General features: G+C 37.5%; 2 protein-coding genes across 6 annotated transcripts in view; one reads left to right on the plus strand and one right to left on the minus strand.

Annotated features, from left to right (window-relative positions):
- Positions 1-840: 840 nt before the first annotated feature.
- On the plus strand, positions 841-10,342 carry LOC107723399 (flotillin-1-like). Of its 2 annotated transcripts, none has more exons than XM_016531985.1 (13): positions 841-963; positions 2,031-2,085; positions 4,906-4,981; positions 6,304-6,394; positions 6,477-6,620; positions 6,758-6,877; positions 7,332-7,427; positions 7,528-7,680; positions 7,846-8,027; positions 8,455-8,500; positions 8,603-8,740; positions 8,820-8,984; positions 9,682-10,342. In XM_016531985.1, exons 2-13 carry the CDS (start codon positions 2,043-2,045, stop codon positions 9,703-9,705), a joined length of 1,278 nt encoding a protein of 425 aa, XP_016387471.1. In that variant the 5' UTR covers positions 841-963; positions 2,031-2,042; the 3' UTR covers positions 9,706-10,342. The 2 variants fall into 2 exon arrangements, with proteins under 2 accessions (XP_016387471.1, XP_016387472.1); XM_016531986.1 differs by lacking the exon at positions 841-963 and adding an exon at positions 1,182-1,210.
- Positions 10,343-11,085: 743 nt separating this feature from the next.
- The window catches only part of ddr1 (discoidin domain receptor tyrosine kinase 1), a 41,172-nt gene continuing 30,556 nt past the window's right edge, over positions 11,086-21,701 (minus strand). For 3 of the 4 annotated variants that reach the window (XM_016531979.1, XM_016531980.1, XM_016531978.1), the window contains 9 exons: positions 20,948-21,108; positions 20,043-20,244; positions 19,322-19,435; positions 17,338-17,633; positions 16,352-16,479; positions 15,494-15,691; positions 15,122-15,386; positions 13,692-13,841; positions 11,086-13,619 (listed from right to left, as the gene is read on the minus strand). In XM_016531979.1, the coding sequence (XP_016387465.1) occupies positions 13,479-13,619; positions 13,692-13,841; positions 15,122-15,386; positions 15,494-15,691; positions 16,352-16,479; positions 17,338-17,633; positions 19,322-19,435; positions 20,043-20,244; positions 20,948-21,108 (1,655 nt within the window). In that variant the 3' untranslated portion in view covers positions 11,086-13,478. The remainder of the gene's footprint in view (positions 13,620-13,691; positions 13,842-15,121; positions 15,387-15,493; positions 15,692-16,351; positions 16,480-17,337; positions 17,634-19,321; positions 19,436-20,042; positions 20,245-20,947; positions 21,109-21,701) is intronic. The other variant, XM_016531981.1, reaches the window with a different exon arrangement.

The raw sequence follows: 21,701 nt of genomic DNA on the forward strand, positions 1-21,701 counted from the left end.
ATATAGCAGATTCTAAGTGATCAAGGGCTTAGGACGATCCAGTTTAGCCCATTCCAAGGGTTCCTCCAGAAGTGGGCACTCATGCAACGTAATCAATGACGTACATCTGAGTAAACGAGATGGAGGGAAGTTTGCGAGTGAAGGGCATAAAAAAATGGACTGGAACGCAGCCCCAGTGGCCTTCTTCTTCTGCTTTTGGAGTTTTATGGCGGTTGGCAAACAAACGATAGGTGCATTCCCGCCACCTACTGGGCTGGAGTGTGAACCATTGATGGAATAGGAAGAACTAAATAAAAATAAATAAATAAAAATATATAATAATAATAGAAAAAATTTAAATAAAAAATAAAAAATTAAACCCTTCTAAATCCTGTTAAACAGATCTACTTTTGGAGTTGTAATTCTGTTCTAGATACAGTTTAACCATGCCATCTTTTGTTATTACTCTATTTTTGTCATTAATAATTTCTTGCAAATTAAAGTCTACTAATGGTAAAGGGAATAACCAAGGTGAAATGGGTGACACTACTACTGCAGGGCTCATTTCTACATTTTATTATTCCACATGACTGGGCTTCTTCTTCTGCTATCCTTCCAAAACTTCTAAACTTGTCTGACTCATGTTCCCAACATTTTCCCAATACTTTTTTAATTGGATGAGTTTCATCATGTCCCTTTACAGAAATCCAATAAGTCAACATCAACTTTACTCTTCTAATATCAAGTGGCAGCTCTCTCATTTCTACCTTGTGACCTACCTACCTAGGCTGTATTTTGCGCATCGCGAACGCCCAGAACTGTAGTGACGGTAGGGAGCTCACGGAGTGTTGATGTTGATACACCGCCTGAGTGTTGTGAATGGGCGTGGCCGAGTTTGCGTGGTTACGTCGAGCTCTTGCCTTCGACACAAGTGAGACGGTCCGAGCCACATTTACTTCGTTTTTATCGAAACATCAGCAATCGGTAAGAGCATATGGGTTTATCTAAATATCACGAAGTTTCTGAACTTGTGGTTCTCAACACCAAAGTAAACTTTAGTCGCGTGAAATGTAACATAGCCGCTGCTAAGTAGTAGCAAAGAGTATAGAAGCCCAAGAGGCGAAACTCTGTTGTGATAAGGGCAACAGTCTATAGATGGCGCTGCGGAGGCGCTGCCGCCATTTTGGACTGAAAACTGCTGGAAGTCGCTAGAAGATGCGAGAGAGAGCAAGTGGGCGAAACGCAAGCATTCTACTCCTTTCTTATGTTTTACAATCTCTTTTAGATTTTGCTGTTGCTATGGAGCGTTCTATTGAGTTTCGCCTCTTGGGCTTCTATACTCTTTGGTAGTAGCCAAGCATTTCCTGTTCTGTTGCAAAATACATTAGTGCCTCTAAACACGTACAGGTTGATATAGTTCTACATACTATATATTCGCACGTTTTATTATAGCTTGTGTTTTCGGACCTCAGTTAGGTGTTATTGTGAGAGATACACGTTAATTTATCGTCGAGGTTTAATGTTCATTATGGCATAATATATGCATGTTGGTTTTTGTCGTTTAGCCTTTACAGTGAGTTTTTGATTATTAATATTTAGATGCAGAACTTAATAATTGTGTCGATTATATGAAAATAGGTTTATATGAAGATTTTGTATATTGTGTAATGTAAGTTTTGCATTTGTGATATAAACTAACCTGTTGCACAGCATTATGCAGATCTCTTCTACTGTAAAGTGCTTTTTAGATTAGGTTTATTATTTATATTTATTATATATATTTATATTTATTATATTATATTTATTATATTTGGTTAACTAACAGGTCCGTGATTTGAAAGTGAAAAGAGCTGTAGGTGTTTTACAGGAAAGCAATGAGAAGAGCAAACTCACACGAGAGACATAAACTAGAAGTCATCATCATATTCCACTGAACTCTTGAGATGAACTAGTGCTGTCTGTGTTTACCCAGATGTCATATCTAAAATATTCCCAGCATGTGTTGGTCTAGTGACTGATGCCTTTTAACTACTGCTGTTTTCTTTCTTCAGATCTAATTCAGGATGTTTTACACCTGTGGTCCCAATGAGGCGATGGTGGTCTCAGGTATGCTGCATCTGTTGGGCTTTATTACACAGTTATGTCAGTTATGTATATAAATAAACATAGAAGTAAAAATCCTACTTCAAGTTTACAATAATGATAATATATGTACATAAGATCAAAAAAGAACTAAAAGGGGTCATATGATGCGATTTCAAGTTTTCCTTTCTATTTGGAGTGTTACAAGCTGTTCGTGAATAGATAAGATCCCTAAAGTTGCAAAGACTAAAGTCTCAAACCCAAAGAGATATTCTTTATAAAAGTTAAGATAAGATCCCTAAAGTTGCAAAGACTAAAGTCTCAAACCCAAAGAGATATTCTTTATAAAAGTTAAGACTCGTCCACGCCTACCTAAAACGCCTCATTTAAACACGCCCCCACATGTCTACGTCACTGTGTGGAAAGATTTGCATAACGCTGCCCAAATGTTCACGCAAAGAAAGAAGGCGTAACTTTTTATTGTTGCTGCCGCCGCCACCCTGTTGTAAAGACGCTGTGTTTCATTGCGAAAGCGAAAATACTTTGTTTGGCCTTTGTGTTTTTTTAACCTTAAACCATAAACACATTTCATTTCACCAAATACACACAATAATGTTCTTTTTAGCAATATCATATGACCCCATTAAAATTAAAGCAGCTGTTGATAGAACCGGATAGCTTGATGATTGAACCAAATAGTAACTAATGATTGAAACCCATCAGACTTTTACAAGAAACTGTGGAGTTCTGTAATGATCATAAGAGATCAATTATATTGTGCAAACTACATTCTTTCTTAAACAATGTCCAAATGCAGAACTGGTTTCAGCTGTTCATGTGACTTTCATTCACAGGTCAAAACAGACACAAAGTTCACTGCAATGGTTGTGATTTTTTTTGTGTAGATAAATGTCAGTGGTTACACATTAAGATTACTTTAATGCTCAGGGGAAAAACTGCAGCAGGCTCACATTTACTACAACAAGGTTAATGCAGTCAAACCTCACAGTGCAGAGGGGCAAAAAAAATAAGTTACCAGCTCTATTATGTCTCTGTCGCCCTCGTTCACTCTGTAAACATTTGACATGCCGCTGGAGACATGCAGTGGCAGGAAGTGTGCTAATGAGTATCTTTGATAATGTTGGAAATCCTGCTTGGGATTGACATTTTCTTGATTGCAGTTTTGTTAATAGGAATAGTCATAATTTTTATTTTTAAATGTTGTAAAAGTAAAAAGTCTCTTACTACATTGATCAAAAATACAATAAGTCATATTGCGAAATATTTTTACAATTGAAAATAACTGTTTTCTACTTTTATATGTTGTAAAAAGTTATTTATTCCTGTGATGGCAAAGCTGAATTTTCAGATGTCATCACGTCAGTCTTCAGTCACATGATCCTTCAGAAATCATTCTAATATGCTGATGTGCTACCATTTTTGTGTAAACTGTGATACCGAGTTTTTTCAGGATTATTCGATGAATAGGAAGTTAAAAAGAACAGCATATATTTGACATTTGCTGACTAAATGTATTAATTACTTTTTTTTCCCTTTTTTTTTTTTTTAATCTTACCAACTCCAAACTTTTTTATATTTATTTTTTATAATAGATATAATAAAATAAATAAATATAAAAATATAGTTTCATTGCCAGTAATATTTCCATTGGTAGATATTGGTTATTTATTTGTCGTTTCCCCCCTATTTTTACCTTCAGATGATGCTCGCTTAATTTTTAATAATTCAATTCAATTCAAGTTTATTTGTATAGCGCTTTTCACGGTACAAATCGAGAGGGGGATAGCTCGTCGCCCGGGGCCTGGCTCGTGTCTTTCGCTGCGAGTGCACCCAGGGTCCGTGGTGTCCCGGCGCCGGAGTGAAGGACATCTGGGAAGATCGCGTCCTGGGTGCACCGGGCCTGTGCAGAGAAACACACGGAGTAGAGGTGGTGGGAGAATTAGCAGCGCGTTGTATACTTACCTCGGACTTGTGAGCGTCAGCCTGGGATGATTCCAGCGCGGCTCTCCACTCTCTCAGCTGGGTTTGCCTCTCCACCAGGTCGCGGATCTGCTTCTCCACGGCCTCCAGCTCGAGCTGCACCGAATGCAGCTTGAACGTGTCCTCTCCTGCACTCAAAGGTAGACACACATCCGGCATTAAAGCAAGTAACAGTGAGTAAAACAATGGTAATGTGTGTGAATAGAGTATTAGCAATGTAAGTGAGATTAGCGGCAACCACGCTGGCGATGCTAACGGGCTATATGCTAATAGCGGACTCGGGAAATCAAAATAAAACTAGTGATAACAAGGCGCTCTGATTGTTTTTGTTGTAGAATACGATAGGGGATATATTCACACGTTATAGAAACGAAAATGATGGTGTATAAAATTGATTTTAAGATAAAAAATAGACGATAAAGAATTAACTTGACGGAGCTCAAACTCAAAACACACGGCAGCAACAAACGGGGCAACAAACACAACTTTTATTTTATAAAGTGTTATAAAATAACACTTTATTCAATTATAATAATATAATTTTCATATTAATTTATTTAGTCAAAATAGTATTAAACTGTATTATTGACCATTTATCATTTACCAGCCATAACATAAAAATAATCATCAATTTATCTGTATCTGTCAGAATTTTAATATAAGAGCATTCATATAATTGTTATATATACACCGTTACCATGATATTAAATTACTGTTTCTATAATGTAAGATTTTTCATTTTGGATATACCTCCCTCCAAACCCCTAGCTAGTGAATTGCCACTAAGTATGTTTTCAATCAAGTATTGACACTTTTTACCAGCAAACCAAATCTCTCTTTCAGGATGTGGCCGCTCTCCTCCTCTAATGATTGCTGGTGGAAGAGTGTTTGTTTTTCCCTGCATTCAGCAAATCCAGCGGTATGTATAGAATTACAATAGAAGACGGATTATTAGAACGTGTTAGTGCAAGAACACTTGCATAGGAACCTTTTTTTTTTTTAAACCAGGTGCTGCAGTGCATGTCAATAATGTAATTCCAGAAAAGAGTGGGAGTCCCGGGCCTCATGAGCGATGAGGTGGCCCTGTGTGCAATAAAGACTCCACTTGTGTTTACATTCCTCTCCACGTATACATGACGAGGATTAATGAATCACTCAGTCTTTAAAGAATACTTTCTTCTCATTTTGTAGATCACTGCAGTAGTTTGAAGATTACTGCGGATGAATTTGCCTTAGCTTCACATAGTCTTGATAATTTGATTACTGTACATCAGCAGTCACATCTGTGAGGTCAAGCTCAGCCATCATTGTGCAGAACTATATGAGGGTGTTGCTTGATTTTGGGGGCGGGGCTATCTATTTGCCCAAATAATGGGAGACAATAGATACAATGGGTATAGCAAAGAATCACCTCCCTTTAAAATAATAACGTTTTGTTGCTTTGCAGCCTGGAATGAAGACGGACATAGTTTTTGTTTTATCCAGCTGTATTTACTCAGTGCAACTTATAATGTCCAAGTGAAATATATAACACCAATATGTCAGAAAAAAAATAAAAATACAGCTGGATAAAATAAAAGCTGTGTCCGTCTTCATTTCAGGCTGCAAAGCAACAAAATGTGATTATTTTAAAGGGGGCTGATTCTTTTCTATACCCACTGTATGTTTGGTTATGGGAGCTTGTATTAAGGGTAATTGTGATTTTATTTATTTTTTTAATTTTTTATTTTTCTCGCAATGCTGAGTTTATATCTCATAATTCAGACTTTTTTGTTTTGTTGTAATTCTGAGAGAAAAGTCAGAATTGCGAGATATAAACAAAACAGATGTTAACTCAATTCTGAGAAGAAAAGACAGAATTATGAGATATATTCTCGCAACTGTGAGAAAAAAGTTAGAATTGTGAGAAAAAGTTGCAAATAACTTTTTTATTTTTTATTTTGTGGCAGGAAAAAAAAACAGAATTGCGACATGTAAACAGAGAATTCACAGTAAAAAGTTAGAATTGCCAGGAAAAAAATGACAACTAAATTGTGAGATAAAAAGTCAAGATCTTTATTTTTTATCTTTTTAATTTTGTTTATTCCTTGGTGGAAATAGGCTTCCATATTCGGGAAACCTGTTTGGGAAATCCAATTTTTTGCAATTTCATTTGGATGGCGTGTAAATCTGCCTTTGTTTTTGTTTTTTTGTTGAAAAAATGCTTTGACTACTTTTTCACTCGTTTTTCTTGGCTCCCAGGATCTCTCTCAATACTCTGACTCTGAATGTGAAGAGTGATAAGGTCTACACCAGACATGGAGTACCAATCTCAGTAACGGGCATTGCTCAGGTTAGAGAGACACATTTTACATTCATCTGTTGCACACATCTGTTGTACAGTCTGTAAGCGCTGCTGTTCATGTGTCCTGCAGGTGAAGATTCAGGGTCAGAATAAAGAAATGCTGGCCGCAGCCTGTCAGATGTTCATGGGGATGTCGGAGGTTGAGATTGCTCAGATTGCCCTGGAGACCCTTGAGGGACATCAGAGAGCCATTATCGCCCACCTGACTGTGGAGGTACTGCCATGTGCTAAAAGAGCTGTGTGTATTCTGTATCACACACAAAGAGACTGCTGTTGTACTGCTGCTGTTAGCTGTTTATTTGTTAATTATTTGTTATTTATTGTACAATCTCTCTTTCTTTCTCTCTGTAGGAGATCTATCAGGACCGTAAAAAGTTCTCAGAGCAGGTCTTTAAGGTGGCTTCCTCTGACCTGCTCAACATGGGGATCGGTGTTGTCAGCTACACGCTCAAAGATGTGCATGATGATCAGGTGACTATAATCATGCAGCACACACCCTAACACAGTACCATTCAAATGCTTGTGGTCCGTAACTTATAAATATATTAACATGTAGTAAATAGATTTTTAAAATGTAGTTTATTTTTGTGATGGCAAAGCTGAATTTTCAGCAGCCATTTCTCCAGTCGTCAGTGTCACATGATACTTCTGAAATCATTCTAATATGCTGATTTGCTGGTCAAAAAATATCTTATAACAGTTGTGCTGCTTAATATTTTTCAATATTTTGATGCATAGACAGTACAGAATAACATCTTTCTGTCACTTTTGATGAATTTAATGAGTCCTTGCTGAATAAGTGTTAATTTCTTCCAAAAAGAAAATCTTACTGACCTCAAACTTTTTAAAAGGTAGTGTATAATCGTAATGTATATGTATGTGTATATACATCACTCAACCGAAACTCACTTGAACTTTCTCACAGAATTATCTAAGCTCGCTGGGTAAAGCTCGTACCGCTCAGGTGCAAAGAGATGCCCGTATCGGTGAAGCTCAGTTCAAGAGGGATGCCGTCATCAGGGTGAACATTTTTCTTATTTCTGTTATCATTGTTGGATGTGTGACGTTGGTGTCGAATAAAACTATGATAAAACTGTTCATGTGTGTGTTTGTGTATGTAGGAGGCTCACGCCATGCAGGAGAAGATCTCTGCTCAGTATAAGAATGAGATTGAGATGGCTAAAGCCCAGAGAGACTTTGAGCTGAAGAAAGCCGCCTATGACATGGAGGTCAACACCAAGAAGGCAGAGTCTGAAATGGCCTATCAGCTTCAGGTACCAAATGATCTTCAACTTGGTTTTCAGCTGGTAACATGAGGGTTGGAAGTTTACTGCAAACTGTTTGGCTGGTTAATGTTTCATGTAAAACTAGGCAAGTACAACAAAAACAACAATTAAGTCACATCTACTGACATTTTTACTCGCCATCATCTGCATCAGGTGGCCAAGACAAAGCAGCGCATCGAGGAGGAGAAGATGCAGGTTCAAGTCGTGGAGCGTACGCAGCAGATCACTCTACAGGAGCAGGAGATCACCCGCAGGGAGAAGGAACTGGAGGCCAAAGTCCAGAAACCAGCTGAGGCCGAGAGATACCGCATTGAGAAGCTCGCTGAGGCAGAAAAGTGAGAACTGAGGAACTAATGCAGCGCTACACAAACATTGGGGTCCAAATGTTTTGGTGTTTTGTCTAATTTAACACAAATTTGTGCTTCAGTGGAAGCAAATCTGAAGAATAGAACTCATAGCTTGGTATGATAATCTCGGGAGGGGGGGAAACAACATTTAGGCCTGGTTTCACAGACAGGGCTTAGACTAAGCCAGGATTAGGCCATAGTTCAATTAGGACATTTAAGTAATTTTTCATAAACTCGCCTTAGAAAACACATTACTGGTGAGCATCTTGAGACAAAACAAAGGCACTGATATATTTTAAGATCAGTCAGTGCAAGTTTCTTTCAGTTTACACAGCTCAGACTTACATTTTAGTCTGGGACTAGGCTTAAGCCTTGTCTGTGAAACCTTGTCTGTTAATGTTCTCTTATCTAACAGGCTTCAGTTGATCATGGAGGCAGAAGCTGAGGCAGAGGCCATCAGAGTGAGTTCATGAATCTTGTTTCTTGCCGGTGAAAATAAGCATTACTATTCTCATAAGACGCATACCCCGCACAACATTCATCTTTTTCTGTCTCTCTTTCAGATGAGGGGAGAGGCAGAGGCCTTTGCACTGGAGGCAAAGGGTCGGGCTGAAGCCGAGCAGATGGCCAAAAAGGCAGAAGCCTTTAAGCAGTACAAAGAGGGAGCCATGGTGGACATGCTGCTGGAGAAACTCCCACTGGTTAGTGCATCCGAAATTTTGAATGTCCATGAATAAGTTCAATGATAAGACCACTCAATAATGGCCTCCACTCCTCTAGATGGCAGAAGAGATCAGCAAGCCACTCTGTGCAGCCCAGAAGGTCACCATGGTGTCCAGCGGTGGGTCAGAAGTGGGCGCAGCTAAGCTGACAGGAGAAGTTCTGGAAATCATGACTCGCCTGCCGAGCGCAGTGGAGAAACTGACTGGAGTCAAAATCTCACAGGTGACCAGACTCACGTCAGCAATGAAATCACTTTAGTGCTGGTATCAGGCAGCAGATCACTTGAGCTGCAGCGTCTGCATTCACAGTGATAGTTGCTGTAATTATTTTTTGTTGCAGTTGTCATTGAAAATGGAACTAGGGAATACATACACCATTTTACTCAAAGTAAATATCAGTAGAAGTCTAGTTAAAAAATAATCAAGGCATATTTTCCATGCTGTTTCTTCACTAAAATAAATACAAGAAGGAATGATATTTAAGTTTTTTATATTTTAAATATTATTATATGCACCTGTATTGACAGTACATAATGACAAACAGCAATATTTTCCAGCATTTATTTGTTACTGAAACATTTTAATTAAAAACATTTAATTGAAATAGACAGTTTGAACTGATTGAGGAAAATGTATCGAACTTAACAACTCTAACAATGCTATTAAATATATTTTAAACTTGGCCAAATAAATAGCACAGTTAAATCCTTGTGATATTTAATGTTGCAAAATTGTTTTGTATTTAGCAAAATCTTTGTACATTTTCAATATTTTAAGTAGTTCTTATTGAAAATGACTTTGATTAAAAACCCGTGCCTGTGTGAATGCCCCTTAAGATTGCATACAGTAAAAATTGCTTTAAAACACACCTGCTTTCTACTCCAGCCACACTACATTTTGTTAACTTTTGTTTTGGCCAGGTTGTTTCAACCCGCATGGGCTAATGGAGTTCATGAGGAAGGAATGCGGTCTGATCAGCTCTGATCGTGGATCTCAGCTCTTCCTGTCTGTGCATGCCTGTGTTTGTACTGAACCTGGAACATTGAGCTCCTTTTTGTTTTTGTAATCCACCATTTGTAACATTCAGTTTTTATATTCTAGTTTGTAAATTGTTATTTTATCACATTATATGATCATTTTATAAGTTAGGTGTACTACATCATCTGCTCCAGAGCCACTGTTAACGGTGAATATTCAGGGAAGCAGGGCTGGTCTTCCTTTCATTTTTTTTTAATAGTTTCTGTATTTCTTGTCTGTCAGAGCCACACGCATGTTGATTCTGGTACAGTTTCTTTCAAAACCAAAGTGCATTCAAGTCAAATGCATGTAAATTCACCTGAAGTGCATTACTGAAGCCATAGTCCACGTGCATGATGCCTCACGTCTGCAGACACTGAAATGTGACGCTTTCTTGCAGTTTTAAGGTTTGTCATTCAATGGTCTGTGCAGGCCTTTTCCTTTAAACAGTGGCACAGTTTGCAGACATATTGAAAATTATTTGGAATATAATAAATTTGTTCTGTGTGCTCAGTAAAGTGATTTATACAGCAAGTTGAAAAGTAAGATGGGGTGGGAAGTGTGTGAAGAAAAGAAACCCTTTGATTTTTTTGAAGCTGGTGAACAAACAGGAAAAACGAAAAGGAAACTGGTTAGGTATTAAACGCAGGCTGTAAGTATGTCTCTCTGCCCACAGAAACTCCAGTGAAGGCTGATGGTGGTTTCATTTCTCATATCACTTGTGTGAAAAAAATTAAGTTAGTCTTTTTGTTTTGCAATGCTGCTGTGTACTTCACACTAAAATCGACTCAACATCACCAAAGGTAAACCTATGCATTTGCAGTTTATGCCTTCAGAGTGCCTCAAAGCTATTTTTACTTCCTCCCTGAATCAGCCTGCTCTGATTGTGTTTCAGCAACAGGAACTGTGATGTGTTCCTGGCCTTAATTTCGTTCAGAATATTCAATTTGTTTGCCATTCGTTTGTTTTTTATTGGTGTAAAGCCTCATTATCGTTTTTATATATGACATACTAATCCAATTTTTGCCTTACTGTGTGTTCAGTGGTGATGTACTGTAGATATATTCACCTTAAACTGACTATCTCTATATCCAGGCTGAGATTTATACATATTATGTACCGTTTATTGTAAACAATAAACTATTAGTGTGTAACTTGTCAATTTATGGCTTTGTCTGAATGCGCGTGTTTCCACAAATCTATAATGTTTCGCATTTAATGCTGTTTGAATATGAATGCTAATGTGAAATGACACTGCTCGAAATCAGCAAATTGTGTTCGAGCATAAGCAAAAATGAGGATATCTCTTTATTTGAAAAGGTTACTTTATTAAAACACCTACAAAAATAGACAACACCGGCAATGACTCTGACTAACACAAGCAGGGAGTCTAAAACAGAGACAGACCCGATTAATAACAGATAGCAATATTAATGAAGAAAATTATGTCCCATGAAGTATTTACATTTTTCATTATTTATGAAACATGAATAGCTGAGGACAGAACATGCCCAAAACTATATAAAAATACAATAAAGGTTAAGGGCCTCGGTGTACCAAAAAAAAAAAAGATTAAAGGCCATTCAATAAGCATAATCAGCATGGTAATATAACCATTTGGGAATCACATTCTTCTGTGTATATTACAGTATATATTTTGCTCTCCTCTCCACCCCCACCTACACACACAGTCTTACTCTTAAATGAGGAAGAGGTGGCGTCACCACACCAGGTTCAAGTTAAATCTACAGTCTGCAGTATGCAATTACGTACTGTAGCGTTAAGAGAGTTTCCTGCAAGTGTCCTATAGGTTTACACAGTAAATTCAGGACAAATGCTTTGCTTATTTTTCTATTCACCCAGTTTATTTCTCATTATATAGGCAATAACTTTGTCACTCTTATTGGTATACATACACATGACTGTGGCCATTCTGCTTGTTTTTACTCTCTTTCTCTCTCTAAATTCTTCCAGGCTCACGCATTTTGATTTCTGGCGAGTCCAGGCTCATATTGAAGTCAGGTGGTTTCTGATTGGCTGTCAATGTTTTTAATGTTGTTTATTTTATTGTTAAAAAAAATTATTCTGAAATTAATTCTAATGATATTGTTTTGTGTCATTATCATTGTAGTTGTGGTGTGGACATTGACAGCCAATCAGAATCCACCCAGCTTTACAGAGCTTGAGTATTTAAAATGGACGACAATATAACTGCAGCGAGTGCTTATAATAAAGAAAACATTGTCATCTATTGGTGTGGATGCTTTATTGTTATTGTTATGGTCATTGTTCTTGGTGTGAGCGGGCCTTTATAGTCAGTGAAGGAAGGAGCGACTCTAAATGTTGAGATAACTGAGGAAAGGCCCACTCAAACCAAGTACGATAGCTATACCAACACACGATAATGCTCGGTTTATTATAAGCACAGGCAGCAGTTTTGTCTTCTGCAGCTGCTTAAGCTCCTTAAAGCCAGATTCTGATTTTCTGTCAATGTCATCAGCTGGAAATGGGACGATTATTATAACGGAATTGTAGTTATTGTCCTTGGTGTGAACAGGCCTTAAGGGACCATTTATGTGCAGACATACAGGGGCGGAGTCACAAATATAATTTTCTGTTTTGGCTGAATTTGATAATATCATGTAACAAGCCCGTGTTTTACATATCAGCATTGATGTACATAATTATAGAACATTTTGAATACACCAAAAGCTCTTTTAAACGTGTTATTGACGTTTATCGACACTTTAAATGGTTCTCCAAGAGGTCAAAAAAACAAATTCATATCATTGAGATGAACATGTCTCACAGTGTTGAATGTTTAATGATCTGTGAGCATTTCCGAATGATGAATTACCCTCCACCACAGAAAAGACATGAAAAAGATTCTCTACATGAACACGAATGCTAGCAAATGTTATTCACTATTTTCACTTAATATGCAAGTAGAAAAAAATATTTCTGTATTTCTGCTATAGTATGTTTTAATACGCATAATCAATAATCTGTCAAATGTTTCCTGTAGAGAACTATGACTAACTGGACAGTTTGTAGAGCCGTGTGCTTTTGTGCTGCCTGTCATCTAGCTATGAAACCCTCCACCAGTTCATATGATTATGTTTCGAGACCTATTCAGACAGGTTAGAGGACCGGGATTTAAGGTTGAGATACCAAGCAACATTTTATCCTAAAATCAATCGCATATTATTCCTGATAGCCCATCGTCAGCGCTTAGTCATCATTACTGGACCTCACAGAACACAAAAGACTTCAGTTTTACAGCAGGAAACATTTACAGAGAGGTTTCATTCTCAGGTTCACAGAGAAAATATGAGGCAGAATAATGTTTCAGGAAAGAAAGGATGACTCGGCCAATTCTGTGGTGCATTCTGGGAGATCTGTGCTCTGTGAAACTAAATACTGTGGAATAGTGATGTGATTAGTATTGATAGTGGGGGGGACAGCGAGTCTAAAAATGATTTGGGGATAAAATGTTGCTTGAAGAGTTCAGGATAAGGAGTGAGAAGTGGGTCATTTAGGGGCACCGAACCTGCGGCTTTTATTCGCCCCAACCCACCGATCAAAAAATACACTAATTTACATAAGAGTGCTTAGCCGTGTCTGCTTAAAAACACACCACCAGTCTGTGGTCCACACATGCTTTCTTACATTCTTCCGCTTTTCATCTCTCTGTCACTTTCTAAACCATGTTCATGGCATCTTCGGTGAGGAAGGAGTGAATGTACGCAAAGGAAGGCCGTAGTTTACAGTCTCTGCTCCAGCAGCTAAGCATCAGCTCATACAAACCCTGTGGGCACACAGCCGGGCGAGACAGGTACACCTGATCGAGAGAGAGAGAGACTATGCTTATTTTTTTCTTATGAGGGTTAATAATGTTAGCAAGCACACACACCTGTCTGCCCTGGTCTCTGAAAAACTCCCCTGCGTTGTCAATGACCTGTTCATCGGTCATGTGACTGTATGGCTGCTCCTGACACACACTCAGCATCTCCCACAGCGTCACGCCAAACGCCCACACGTCACTCGCCGTAGTGAACTTGCCCTACACACACACAAAAATTGACCGACATTCAGGGAACCAGTATTATGCACATTATGAGCTAATACATTTGTATATGGATATGACACGTTGCTGATGTAACTTCATTATATACAGTGGGGTCCAAAAAAAAGAAGAAACATGATAAAATGATAAATATTTCAGATTTGTGATAGAAAAGTATTTTCGAACAATACCAAATTCTAAAATTAATGTTATTATTTTCAATTCAGTTGTAATACATATGTGACCCTGGACCACAAAACCAGTCATAAGGGTACATTTTTTATATACCATCTGGACAATATTTGGCCCGAGATACAACTATTTGAATATCTGGAATCTGAGGGTGCAAAAAAATCAAAATATTGAGAAAATCGCATTTAAAGTTGTCCAAATGAAGTTCTTAGCAGTGCATATTACTGATCAAAAATTAAGTTGTAATATATTTACAGTAGGAAATTTACCAAATATCTTCATGGAACATGATCTTTACTTAATATCCTAATGATTTTTGGCATAAAAGAAAAATCAATAATTTCAACCCATACAGTGTATTTTTGGCTATTGCTACAAATATACCCCAGCGACTTAAGACTGGTTTTGTGCTCCAGGGTCACATATTTTAGGTCAGAAATATAATTCTGATAAATATAAATTAAGTAATTAAATATATCTTAATTGTGGTAATGCAAATTGATTTATTTAAAAAATTGCAATTTTATTAAAAAATAAAAAAAGATGTGCAAAATGTTATAATGTCATATTTTTTATTGTAAGACAATAAATATTCAATCTGATCATAAATATTAATAAACAAATATAAATGAATGGATTAAATATATCTTCATTATGGTAATGCAGAAAAGATTAAACATGTTCTCTAGTGGTCCCGGACTTTTTGAACCCCATTATATATACTGTATTTTTATTTATTAATAAATAAAAAAGATATACAAAATGTTATAATATTATATTTCCTTTTTATAAGATAATACATAATAATAAATATTAATTAGTAAATATAGATTAATCACTAGTGGTCACAGACTTTTGGAAGATTGTATTTTTATTTATATACAAAATTTTAGATATAAGATTTCTTTATTAAAATATATCAAATGTCAAGTCTGATAATAAATATTATTTAATAAATATAAATTAATTAAACATATCATCATTATAGTAACACGGAGGAGATGACAATAAATAAAAAAAGTTGTGTCACTAATATTCCTGTATGTTTTCATTTATTTATTATAGAAAAAAGTTTGTGTTCTCACCATGAGGATGCACTCCCATGCCATCCAGCGAATAGGCAGCACAGCTCGTCCCTGTATCCTGTAGTAATCGCCAGCATAGAGGTTCCTGCTCATGCCAAAATCAGCTATCTTTATCTGACGCTCTCCGCCACGGTCCTCCCCCTCACCCCTCTCTCCACCCACCAGGCAGTTCCGCGTGGCCAGGTCTCGGTGCACAAAGTTCAGAGACGACAAGAACTTCATTCCTGATGCGATCTGACTCGCCATGGAGATCAAAGCTGGGTAGCTGAGACAGAAAGAGACATTTAACCTCCCACACTATGAGAAATGCATTTCTATTAGATTCTATCATTACTTGATATTGTCGTTGTACTGTTCTGTGTGTTTGTGCACCTGATGGTTGGTGTATTATGTGAAGGGCCGGTCTTGTCCAGCAGCACTCTATGGGAGAGGTACTGATTGAGGTCTCCACTCTCCATGTACTCTGTGACCATACACAATGGGTCGCTGCTTACACACACACCCAGCAGGCAGATTATGTTCGGATCCTTCAGGCGAGATAAGATCTTCACCTCCTTCAGAAAATCATTCCTGTTGAAAGAAGAGCATGAAAAGAATGAGTAACAAGAGAAGGGGAAGGGACAGAACATTAAGATATGAAGTGGATGAAGAATTTGAGTTTGCTACAGTTTTATAAAATACACAACAACAGTTACTGTTTTACAGCTCAAGAACTAATCCAACCAAATCTGAAAATTTGGCACAAAACATATGCACAATAAAATAATACACCCACATGTGTCCTTTTACACCCAAAGTACAAACTAATATATAGTTGTTGTTGTTTTTTTGTTTTTTTTTACACAATTTAACTTTTTAATTACTCAAAATGCCAGTTCATTGAGGTATTCAAGCTTTTTTTTCAGAAACTTAAAACATTTGCAATTTTTTTTTTTTAACTCTCTGACAATGGTTCTAAGGTAAAATTGCATTAAACATTTTTGAATTAATAAAAATTATAATAAAAATTTTAGAAAACATCACATTTATAAAACTATAATCTATAAAAACTATAAACTATATCCATCCATCCCTCCCTTCATCCATCCATCTAACTATCTACAGTATCTATCTATCTATTTATGTACCTACCTACCCTATCTACACACATTTATTTTATCATTTGGAAAATAATGATTAAGTGTATTTTATTATATATTTTTTGTACAATTCAATACTAATACAGTTTACCTGGCATTTTTAGAGGCATCAGGCCTTAAAATCTTCACAGCCACCAGCAGAGGGCGCCCTTTCCTAACATTAAATGGGAACTCAAGGTTTTCAAGGTCCTGGGGGTCTTCAATCTCACACAGATGAACCTAACAAGGAAACGTACAATATATAGCCTGCTACAAAGGGAACAATATTATTTAAATAGTCTGCTTTTGGACACACAATAAGGTTTTTGAATAAAGAATTTCATGAAGCTAAGAGAGGTGTGGGAATGTTTAAAGGGGTCATATGATGCTTTTTTAAAGATCATTATTTTGTGTATTTGGTGTAACAGAATATGTTGACATGATTTAATGTTCAAAAAACACATTATTTTTCAAATACTGTACATTATTGTAGGCTCGCTCTCTCTCGCTGGCTCGCACACACACACATGATGCGCAAAACTCCACATTTGAACAGTCAATAGCAAATACTTAAACTAATAACAAAACAGTAGCTGATTCAGAAGCGCCAGATTGTCATAGCAAAGTCAGAATTACCTCCTCTCCTAGGTTCACGAAACGGTCGTCCATAAAATGCATTGCTGTTCTGTTGTAAGTAATCTTAAAGATTCCTAAATGCATCTACTTTCGGAAGGCCAAATAAAGTGCTTTTGCTTTCACCTAGAAACACACAGCGTCTCCCTGACATGGCTGCTTCAACACTAACTGCGGTTACTGAAACCACGCCTTCTTTCTTTGCGTGCACATTTGGGCCGCATTATGCAAATATTTCCACATAGTGAGGTAGATATGTGGGGGCGTGTTAGAACGAGCCGTTTTAGGGGGGCGTGGCAGAGTCTTAACTTTGATAAAGAATATCTCTTTGGTTTTGAGACTTTAGTCTTTGCAACTTCAGGGATCTTATCTATGCACAATCAGCTTGTAACACTCCAAAGAGAAAGGAAAACTTGAAATCGCATCATATGACCCCTTTAATGTTTATGTAATCCAAAGTTGTACCTCTCCAAATTGTCCTTCTCCCAGCTTTTCTTTGAATATAAGTCGTTCCCGTGGCAACTCGGGCAGTGGTGGACAATCAGTGGGTGTGGCTGAGAGGGCGGGAACTGCATATGTATTGTTACCACTAACGCCTTGCAGACTAATGATGTCAGCTTCCGCATAATGAGGAACACTGCCCCCGCCTCCTGAGGCTTCTCCATAATGAGCCCCTGACAGGCCAGGGGGCGGAGCTCCAGGGTAAGGAGGCGGTCCCTCCTGAATGGGTAGGCCTTTATCAGCCATATCAACAGCACATGCTATGAGGAAAAACAGGTACAAACGAAAAACTTATAATAGAGAGCCATATTACATAATAATAATAATAATAATAGAGTAATTATGAACTGCACACATGCACTTAAACACTCACATACACTGGAGAGGACACATTATGTACATGCATTACTGTGATATAATTGGCTGTCAGAAGACAGCAAGAAAACACTAACATACTCCCATGGGCTCATATAGTAGCCTACCTCATCCCAGACAAAACAAAATACTACCATTTTGGAGTGTTTTGGCCCTGTAGACTTAAAACAAACTTTTACTCTCTATAATTTATTTAGTCTGGGGTCAGTAAGATTTTTTTTTTAAAGAAATGAATACTTTTTGTTCAGCAAGGACAAATATCTGATCAAAAGTGACAGCAAAAACTTTTACATTGTTACTAAAGATTTCTATATCAAATAGATGCTATTGTTTTGAACTTTGTATTCAAATAATCTGGTTTCCACAAGTATATAAAGCAGCACAATTTTTTCAGTGTTGTCGATATCGATAAGAAATGCAGCTTGAGAATCAAATCAGCATATTAGAACGATTTCTGAAGGATCACGTGACACTGAACTCAGCTTTGACATGACAGAAATAAATTAGATTACATAAAATGTAGTAAATAGTTATTTTAAATTGAAATAATGTTGCACAATATTTAGGGATGTAACCATTAACTGCGAGCCGGTTGAAAATCGATTCAAATATGTGACGATTCAAATCGGTTGAGATGCTAAACAAATCGCGATTCAATTAGGGGTAGGAGTTTATATGAATGTATGTCTGAGGGGCACTTACTTACGTCTTTCGATGGTATTTTTTCTTTTCCTCTTGCCTCTGTATGATGCATATTAAAATTCATAAATGCAGGCTGTGCACAGGGACGGATTATGACTTGCAAAGGCCCCGGGGCCAATTATCTCCAAGGCCCCCCACCCCACCATACCATTTTTTCCCGTTCTTTCCCTTAGCTGCGCATTCACAGTAATAGAAAGTGGAAGTTACGATCATGAATATTCAAACCTTTATCACTCCGCGTCAAATGCCTGCACTACCCCTGCGCTAAAAAAGCACATTGTACAGGGTTTACAGAATCAATAAAGCTTTTACAGCTAGAATATATATATTTTAAATAGACTTACTTAATATTTTCCTAATTATTAATAATAAAAATTGTTTTGATACAATTACAGTTTTATTAGAAATGAGACAAAAATTAGTTTGTCATTTTTTCTTTGCACATCACCTTAAGCATAAACTCCACTAACAACCGAGGGCAAATCATTAAATCACTGAACAATTCATGTTTATTTCACTCTGTTAGATCATCTTAGTTTTAAATGTACAAATTCATGATGGATTTTCATATTGTAATTTGACATTTAGGTCTGGGACAAGGGTAAACCACCACAAGCTTCAAAGACAATTTTAAATGTCCTTCATATAACAAAAGATACAATTTTAAATCTTTTAGTTTGAATAAATTCAACCCCAGAGACATAAAAGTCCCAGAACCACACTTAAAGAAACACACTTTTATGAATGTTTAATATCCTCTATGCTGTTCTGGGGGCCATTACATCACTCTAACCGTTACCTTTAGGAGTTCAGGGGACTTTAACTGCTCCCTTGCCCCTTTTTTAGGGCAAAATGAACCCCTCTCTCTTACCCTGGGACAGGTTTTGGGGCTTTTCTTGCTGGCTGTGGCAGTTTGTCAGCCTGTTGGGGCTGTGTGTCAGGTCAGACAGGAGGAGATGATATGCTGGGTTGTTTAACAGCAGTGCTAGGAGGACACACACACAAATCCCACGGACACACAAGTCCACGAAGGGTACGACAGTGTGAGCAGACACATGACAAAAACGACAAAACGGCACAACCACAACCAAACCACAGCACAACACAACCGTATCACAACACGAGACGACACAACAACAAAACACAAACAACAGGGCCGTTAATGGGTGACAGAGCAAACCAGTTACATGTGAGATGCACGAACACAGCAGGCAGTGTTATCATTGATAATGACGCAGGCTGTTAATCATCTGTTCATTGGTCAGTCTGTTCTGGGGCATTCGTTTATGTTAATTAATATATGAAAACAATCACAGTGATTCAAAAATTAGCCTAAGTATTTGTCACGAAAGCAACTATGGCAGGAAAAACAGGAACATTTGATTACAAGTGGAGTGTGAGTGAAATAAAATCTCCCTCCCTCCTCTCTCTGTCAGATAGGACAGTGGGGCCCTTTGTGTCTGGGTAGTGGATTGTCCTGAAGTACTTTTTCTGATGTCGTTTTGGCAGTGCTGTTCATTCTCCCTGATGACCCGGGTTCCTGTGCACTTACTGAGTGAGGTATATGAATGCTGAGTGTGTGTGTGTGTCACCTGTGCTGTCACGCTGCTCTCGCGGCCGCAGTACAGTGCTGGGCTCCTGGTATTCTCCCTCGCGGTCCCGGTCGTCGGGGAAGGTGTGTATGCGCTGGTAGCGGCTGGAGTATGTGTGCGTGTTAGTGTTATTGATCACCACGTTGTCCAATGGAACCGAAAGATGAACCCGCAGCTCGTCGCTGGAGAGGCTGCCTTGAGCCTGGATATGCAGAGACAAAAAGAGCCATGAAATCAAATTTGGATTTTTGTGGCGTTTCGTCCATGTCTATTAACTATCTGTATGCTAGTGTACTCCTACAATGCTTTAACAGATAAATGCACATAAAATGCAGTTTTCTATTATGAGAAAATAAATCAAACTGATATTCTGCTTTTATACAATGGTCTAAAAAAACATTACATTTTACATTTAATTTATATTTTAGACACATTATTGCCAGTTACTTTGTCTATTTTTGCTCCACCAATGAAAAGTTCCAAACAAAGTCAAAGCAGAATCAACCATTGCGTGTCTCAGAATGAATCAGGATGAACCTGAATACTTTTATTCGAATATGTTTACTGAATAATTCAATGCCTCACTCATAAAGATTTACTTGATTTGTTGATGAATTAATCATTGTTTTTGAATAAATCACCTAAAAGAATGATTCAATGACTTATTCATGTAGGGGAAAAAAATTGGTAAATGTCTTTAATAATAAGTGCTTTTGAATGAACCAGTTGAACAAATCATTGCTACTTGAATAAGTGCTTATGAACAAATCAGTTGAGTTAAGGACTCGCTTATAAAGACAGACAGTCACTTGTCGCCAAGCGCGAACACAGTCAAGTGGAATGATACAAACACTGAAAAGTCCCAGTGCTTTTGAACTGTATAAGAACATAGTAATGAAAAACACCTTGCCAAGTAACTTCTTCCAGTATTGCCTCCAAAGTATGACAGCTATGATAGCCAATAGGAGCAGGATAATTCCAACCAGGCAGCCAATCAGGATGGCCGTGTTGCTGCTGTCATCTTTGGCCACAGGTAACCCCGCCCTTAGTGTGACAGCAGGGAACTCTATTAATACGAAACACAACAGTTTCAAGATTACATGTGTATGTTAGTGTAATTTTATTTATTTATTTAGTCAGTTAGCAGACGCTTTTATCCACAGCGACTTACACATATATATATATATATATATACACATACACACACATACATACACACACACACACATACATGTAATGCTAGTCAGACATTACAAATGATTACAAACACCATAAATGAGGCATTTAAAGACCTACAGAGTGTTTAGAGAGTAAAACCAAAGCTTATCTGTCCATTAAAGCCACCTTCTTATCTTAGTGCTGGGTGGGGCAGTAATAAGTAAATGCCTTCATGGTCACTGACACACTTTGTCAGGTAACCCCGCCCTTAGTGTGACAGCAGGGAACTCTATTAATACGAAACACAACAGTTTCAAGATTACATGTGTATGTTAGTGTAATTTTATTTATTTATTTAGTCAGTTAGCAGACGCTTTTATCCACAGCGACTTACAAATGAGGACAATAAAAGCAGTCAAAACTAACAAAAGAGCAACAAGACAAGTCTCGGTTAGCCTAACGCAGTACACGTAGCAAGGTGTATATATATATATATATATA

The sequence above is a fragment of the Sinocyclocheilus rhinocerous genome, unplaced genomic scaffold (assembly GCF_001515625.1).
Source record: "Sinocyclocheilus rhinocerous isolate Xijiao unplaced genomic scaffold, SAMN03320098_v1.1 scaffold241, whole genome shotgun sequence".
Taxonomy (NCBI): domain Eukaryota; kingdom Metazoa; phylum Chordata; class Actinopteri; order Cypriniformes; family Cyprinidae; genus Sinocyclocheilus; species Sinocyclocheilus rhinocerous.

Bases quoted from the DNA above. Each gene is read 5' to 3' on its own strand.
- LOC107723399 (XM_016531985.1), top strand. From the start codon at position 2,043: ATGTTTTACACCTGTGGTCCCAATGAGGCGATGGTGGTCTCAG. The intron at 6,395-6,476 runs GTTAGAGAGACA...TGTGTCCTGCAG, and splicing joins CAGTAACGGGCATTGCTCAG to GTGAAGATTCAGGGTCAGAA. The intron at 7,428-7,527 runs GTGAACATTTTT...TTGTGTATGTAG, and splicing joins AGAGGGATGCCGTCATCAGG to GAGGCTCACGCCATGCAGGA.